Source organism: Sinocyclocheilus grahami, unplaced genomic scaffold (assembly GCF_001515645.1).
Source record: "Sinocyclocheilus grahami isolate Dianchi unplaced genomic scaffold, SAMN03320097.WGS_v1.1 scaffold47.1, whole genome shotgun sequence".
NCBI lineage: Eukaryota > Metazoa > Chordata > Actinopteri > Cypriniformes > Cyprinidae > Sinocyclocheilus > Sinocyclocheilus grahami.
Window position 1 is genome coordinate 4,349,373 of NW_015505226.1, and position 7,416 is coordinate 4,356,788.

At 34.8% G+C, this 7,416-nt stretch overlaps 1 protein-coding gene across 1 annotated transcript; it reads left to right on the top strand.

Annotated features, from left to right (window-relative positions):
- Positions 1-2,338: 2,338 nt before the first annotated feature.
- LOC107582768 (synuclein-like) lies at positions 2,339-7,053 on the top strand. Its single transcript, XM_016268762.1, has 5 exons — positions 2,339-2,401; positions 2,494-2,621; positions 2,962-2,979; positions 4,815-4,862; positions 6,228-7,053. The coding sequence occupies exons 1-5, from the start codon at positions 2,347-2,349 to the stop codon at positions 6,234-6,236; spliced, it is 258 nt and encodes an 85-aa protein (XP_016124248.1). The 5' UTR covers positions 2,339-2,346; the 3' UTR covers positions 6,237-7,053.
- The last annotated feature ends 363 nt before the right edge of the window (positions 7,054-7,416 follow it).

Sequence of the window (7,416 nt, forward strand, 5' to 3'; positions counted from 1 at the left end):
TGATAGCACTCTATACAGATAAACTCCACAACAAACAATAACAAATGCAACTGATCCTAATCCTTTATGGATCCAGTCAAACTTAGTTACAGTGGTAAAATATTATGCACTGATACAGTGCACAGTAAAAATATTGTAAAAGTGATATGTAATATTAAAAAGTATAAGTAGTACAAGTTGTAGTAAAGTGAATAATATAAAAAGTGAGTACAACAGTATATAATAGATTTATAATAGCACAAATTATATGTATAATACCATAATAAATAAATGAATAACAATAGATAGCAATAGCAATAGAATAGCAAGTAGAATATGTAATATCAAGGGTGGAATAATACAGAATAGACAATAATGAAGAATAAATTAATAGTAAATTATAAAGTAAAATAAATAATCATGAAATGTAGTTTTATAATAGTATTTGTGTAATAATTATTAAACAAAGTAAGATGCAACTAATGACACGACACAAAACATTGTGGTCGTGAATTCCAAATTGTGTTTAATTAATGAGCTCCTTGAGTATAATTTATATATATATATATAAATAATAAAAAAATCCTCTGAATCAATCTCCGCTCAAGGTACACATTTTATTTCAGTTTTCAGTTCTAGCTTTCCCTAGGAATAGAGTGGTTTAGTTGTGATGACAAAACCTGACTAATAATTCTCCACCGCTTCCCTCAAGATTTTCCTATATTTTATTCAATTAATGAGTAAAATAATGTAAACAATGCAAATTGCACCCACCCATGCAGAAAACACCATTTTTGAGTGTGGTTTGAATATGACCAGGGTCATTCTGGCCATTCATTGGGGGCTATTCTGAGTTTTAACTAGTACAAATACAACATTAGGCTGTGGAAGTATAGCCTACTAGCTTGGAAATGCAGAGAACAGGCTTTTTTCAGCTTTCTTTAAGGCTTGCGTTGTCCTGTTTGCAATTGGCTAAAAAGGAAGAAAAAAATTATATATATATAGGCTATATATATTTCCTTGTTGTTTGTGTGTGTGTGTGTGTGTGTGTGTGTGTGTGTGTGTGTGTGTGTGTGTGAATCACCAAAAAACATACAGAAACAACTGTTCAGTCTTTATACAGTCTATGGTCTTACCTGTGAAAGATAATACCCCAAAAATAGATATATAGAGTCGATATATATTTTTGTTGTTTGTGTGTGTGTGTGTGTGTGTGTGTGTGTGTGTGTGTGTGTGTGTGTGTGAATCACCAAAAAACATACAGAAACAACTGTTCAGTCTTTATACAGTCTATGGTCTTACCTGTGAAAGATAATACCCCGAGATATGTTTTTTTTATTGTGCGACGGTTTGTAGATGCCCAAGCTTCCTGCGAGTCAGGTATGTTTTCGCCTGTCCCGATATGAGAGTTATGGTGAGTTGCCCGCACCAATATGGCGACGTTGACGTGCCGTAGAGGGGCCAATGAGGCGTCTAGGTATTTATTATGTCTATGTTCCTAGCAACGACAACCGCGATAAAAATCTATTGAGAAAAGAAGCAAACCGCTTACGAGCTGCTGTCCTCTTCTGTTCGACTGCCTCTTCTGTATATCAAATGTATATCACATTGCATTAACTACAGTATACTTTATATATAAAACATAAAACTATTACATTATATGGACAAATTAGGGACAGATATATTACAAAGATGTCACATTATATTATAATATAGGCTATATTTAATATATATATGAGCATAATAGGACCCCTTTAACTCCTGATATTTTACAAAAACAGTCTAAATATGACAATTACTACCATTTGGGGTCAGTGTTTTTTCTTTTTTCTTTTTTTTATTAAATAATGTTATTTAGCAAAGACATTAAATTGTTTAAAAACTGACAGTAAAGACTTTTTACATAGTAAAAAAAATCAAACCATCTTTTCATGAAAGAATCCTGGGGAAAACATGTATCAGGGTTTCCACAATATTATAATTTTTAATGTTTATAATTAAATTGTTTTATTAACAAGGCTCGGGAGGAGCACGATCAGATAATCAACCATTTCGGCACAGGTGGAACTCGTTTAGTTAATCAGCTTAACTAGCAAAATACGTGTAATATATATATATATATATATATATACAGTGGGTACGGAAACACTTGTCATTATAATGTATAGTAGATTGACACCTATCAGCAATCTTAAAAAATGCATGCTGTTCTAAAACATTGTCTATTGTTATGTCCATATCAATGTAAAAACTGCATATTTCACATGTTGACATAGAATAGCCATAACTAGGATGGCTTTGCCTCTATTTATATGGAACTTTTATTTGGTGTTTTTGTACCAATCCGCAATTTCTGAAGAACGTATCATGTTTGTTTCAGGCAACAAGACAAAGGAGGGAATGGTGTCAGGCGTAAACACAGGTGAGAAATGAATATGTGTGCATCTTGAGAGAATAGAAACTGAGAATTGAGAAGTCATTTACATTAACTATCTGTAATATCGACCTTCACAGTTGCCCAGAGGACCACCGACCAGGCGAATATTGTCGGTGAAACAGCGGTAGGCAGCACTAATGAAGTTGGACAGAAGACAGTAGAGGGACTGGAGAATGTGGCTGCAACAACCGGCCTAGTCAACCCGGTAAGTGACTGCCCGTTTATGCTCTTCTCAACCAGCACTAGATGTCACCCTTTCTCCAAAATCAAATTCAATTCACATCTTTTAATAGTCAATAGTTTCATAGTCTTTTATTCAATCTTTCTTGTGTATTGCACTTTAAAACACCTTTAAATTACTTAAAACAAGCCTAAGGGATCTATGTCTAATCTGGCATAACCACAAACTCGACATCTATTTGACTTTAAAACACAGTTTTGTTTAATAATACTGCACTAAACTACATATACTGTATAAATACTGGTATTTTGTGTCTAACACATTCTGTTTTGTTTTTCCCTGTTTACAATTGTGCTGTTAACAGGATGAGGCTTTATATGAGGTGCTTATTAAATTGGGTTTGGAATGGTTGATTTGGTTTGTAGAGAGAAGTGCTAGTAGCCTGTGAATGTGGCATATATATATACTCGATGCTGCATTTGAGACCATCCATATAACAGCAGAGTTCAGTTACCTTCATTCAATGCCCTTTGGAGTCATTCTCTTCATTGTGCATAATGAGAAAGAATGGCTGCATTGATTGCCTCATTGATTACATGAATTCCCATCAAGTTAATCAGCTAATATATATAAGTGTTCACAGATTTGCTTGTGGGTTGGGGTGGGGTGTGTGGGGGGCACTCTACTTCTGCGCAGAATTGGGAAGGCAGCAGATCAGTGTTATTTTAGTATTATTTATGAATATTTAGATTTTTGTTTTCATTTAAATTTTAGTTTGTTTTAGTAATTTTTTGTGTTTTTGTCATTTCTTTTAAATATTTTTATTTAGCTTTCTTTATTTTTTCATTTTAGTTTTAGTAATTACTACAACTTATTTTATATCAGTTTGTTGCCAAGGCAACATTTCTAATTTTAAGTTTTTTAAGTTTGAGATTTTTCTATTTTGTTTTATTTCAGCTTCATTTTAATTAAATATTATTAATAGTTTTAGTTTTTAGTAACAGCACTGGCACTGATGTACTGAATGAACTGCAGTGATCTTTAATCACTTGACAGCTAAATTAAATTGATACACTAATACCATAATCAAGAGAGGCAAATCTTCACTTAACACATGTGAGTGAGTTGAATGACAAGCAAATGACAGATCTGTCCTCATATTTACCAGTCTTTCATTCCTAATGCATCAACTAACAACCTGGGAACTCTATTGTGATAATAACTCATCTTCATTCTGGCAGGACAGTACAGATGCAATAAAATAGTATGATTCATCAAGTAACTGATGCTAAACAGTTACACTTTCACATCCTCAGACAGCTTACTAATGTCAGTGTGCCATTGCATTCTGCATTTCTAACTGCTCGTGGATGCATGCTTTTGTTTTCCCTGTGCGATATTCTTGCTACTTGCTGATGCTCCTCTTGAAAATACTGTTGAATAATGGTCTTTAAAAAAAAACATTTGGACATTGTGCATATATAGGAAAGATGGCTTATCTAGGACCAAAGTTTGGCCTTCAGAGCGTTACTTAAAATACATGAGATGTTTGTCTTCAGAATCTCTCATGAAAATATAAGCACTTATTACTTGAAACAACTTTACTTTTTGCTACATTACAGATTGCAACATTTTGTTGAATAGCCTGTTTAACTTTGAAATACGTTAGATTATGAAAGTAAAATTGGTTGCAAACAGCATTTTATGTTGATTTTGAGAGCTGTAAGGAAAGATTTTGTGGGGGATGTAACGAAGAAAGAAGAAAGAGAGTAGACTAAGACTGTTGTGAGGCAGAAAGTCCTTGGAGGAGGACAGAGTGTCTGGACCTGACAGTGACTCAGCAGAAGAGCTCAGCAGAGACCAAACAAATAGAGGCAGAGACAGAAGAAGAAGTACCTGCCAGCTGCATTCTCCTTCCACAGGAACTCCATGGCCATCGTTTACATCCCTCCCTTCGTCCCTCCCTCCATCTCTGCAGAGACAGCAGTCATAACACACTGCAGTGAACAGACATTGTCCCTCTGCACAGGCAGTGTCTGAGAGGCCTGTGGCTGTGCTGCATCCCTGCATGGATATTATTTAGTATGGCTGTTTAACATGACAAAAGCTGTTGTTGCACTCCATATGAAGATTTACTGCTGAATATATGAATGCCAGATGGATCTAAAAGAAGAAAGCAGCTGTATCTTGGATTTTAATGGTGTCTGTATTTCACAGGGTGACTTCTCTCATGGGGGCGGCATGGAAGGAGGAGATGGTGGAGAGGTGAGATCAGAGAAAAAACACTTTCTATGAAAACCCTTCACTTTGGTCTCTCATTATTTATTTGTTTTTTAATTTTTAAAGCATTGGAGAGACAAATCTAATATTTTTTATGATGTGTTAATGAATTAATTTGTAACAACAACAAAAAAGTAGCATGTTGCATACCATATAAGAAAAACATTAAATTTCTCCACATGTATATACTTCTGTTCAAAACAGTAATATGTGACCCTGGACCACAAAACCAGTCTTAAGTCGCTGGGGTATATTTGTAGCAATATCCAACAATACATTGTATGGGTCAAAATGATCGATTTTTCTTTTATACCAAAAATCATTAGGATATTAAGTAAAGATCATGTTCCATGAAGATATTTAGTAAATTTCCTTCTGTAAATATATCAAAACTTAATTTTTGATTGGTAATATGCATTGCTAAGGACTTCTTTTGGACAACTTTAAAGGCAATTTTCTCGATATTTAGATTTTTTGCACCCTCAGATTCCAGATTTTCAAATAGTTGCATCTCAGCCATATATTGTCCTATCCTAACAAACCATACATCAGTGGAAAGCTTATTTATTCAGCTTTCAGATGTATAAATCTCAAAAAATCTTTGAATAACAATATTTAAAATCTTCTGTAATGATACAAATGTCTTTACTTTCACTTTTTTAAAATGTAATGTATTCATACTAAATAAAAGTATTAATTTCTTTAAAAAAAAAAATCCTAATGACCCCAAATTTTCAACAGTAGTATATTAATTATTTATTATTATTTAAATACATAATTATAATATTTATAAGACTCTGTACTATATATTATTATATATATGCTAGAAAATTTGAAGTTATGTGTCCCCCCCCCCAGTGGGCAATTGATGTTGAAAAGACATTTGAGGTAAAATATGCAAATCAAACTGACATCAAAAGCTTAACATGACGTTGATTTGATGTAAAATATAGATATAAAAAACATATAGCCTACATATACATTAAACCAATTTCAGTGTGGGATTAACTTCCTATTTTCAGCCAATTACCAGTGGAAGAAATTGCCATGCAAACCAAATTTAAAATGATGTTACAGCATCTTTATCAAGTCTTGACTAATATTTGACATTAAATTGATATCAAGGTGCCTGCCATGTTTGCATGCCGATTAAATTTTTTTAATTTGATCTGCAATCCTGACAGTTAAGGTTAAGCACTTACGTTCACTGACTATTTCCTGAAAAAAGAATGACTTTGTTGCGAACTCTCTTCATGGAATGTGTCCAAAGCATCTGCGTCTATGTAGATAAGAATACCAGTATTACACCATATATAAAATGACTTAACCTGTGTTCTTTCTGTTCATCAGGGTTATTAGTCCAGAGGCCTGAAGCTGAAACAGTCCCCTCTCTTCCCTCTGACTCTCCACCTCTGAGTTTCTGCTCCAAAACCTCACCCCTTCCAGACCCCAGATGTTACTGATATTTTTTGTGACTGTATGGAAAACCAAGTTGAAAAAGACTTTCCCTGAGCCCTGTAGCCGTTAGATGTGTGACGCTTCCCCACCTCTCCATCTGTGGTGTCGTCATGCTGTTCTTTATTGTTATTGTCATTCCTTAGCCTGTCCACACCTCATCTAAAACACACACAAACACTCATACATGGACAGGAACCGTGAAGCCCAGAGGCTGATATCAGAGGTTGAAGTGGTCTTTTAGGAGCATGGCTGAAAGAAAAAAAGAAAAAAAAGAAACCTGCATGACCAGTAATGTAAGAAAAGCAATACATCTCATTTCATCAGGGCATGTAGCAATGTGTGTCTGGATCTTTGTGAGATCATAGCCATGTTTCAATTTATTTAGTCTTGAAAATGCTGCAATGTACACAATAAGTTGTGTGTACATTAAGAGATACATTACATTCCTTTAGTTCAGTATGTGTGCAGAATAGAGTTACTGTGTGCTTGACCAATAGACTTAGCGTGTGATTTGTTAGAGTACGAACAAATGTTTATTCACAAAATGTGAACGCATACTGTATACATAGATACACGATTATCCGTTTTGATGTAGCTGTGTTAGACTTGCATTTCTTCATTAGCTTGTACACATGAGATTTGGGCTTGAATGAGGTTTGCGTTGAAAAAGGGTGTTGAATCCCTCGGCTGCTAGGACAAGGAGCCTTTGAATGTTATAGAAAGAGATCAAATCTTCAAACACATCCTGTTTTGTCCTGATTTTGTTGCGATGCATGTGAAGTAGGTGCGCGATCATGAATTTGTCATGCACGCAATGTAAAAGCAATACTACAGCACCATTGCAAAGTTTGTCATTGGTCTGTTCTGTAGCACTGTGTTTTACCAAGGGAATGCTAAGAAGTGTAGATCTGACTGTCTTCATCTTCATTTAGCCTTGCCATCATGGCCACCCAAACCCCATCCCTGTCCGGTCGCTCACCGGTGTGTTCAGATCCACCCCAGGCTTGTGTCTGCTGTAGGTAACTAGGACAAAGCTATCAAACATAGCAGTCTGTTCTTTTTTTTGAAGCCACAAAAAAAC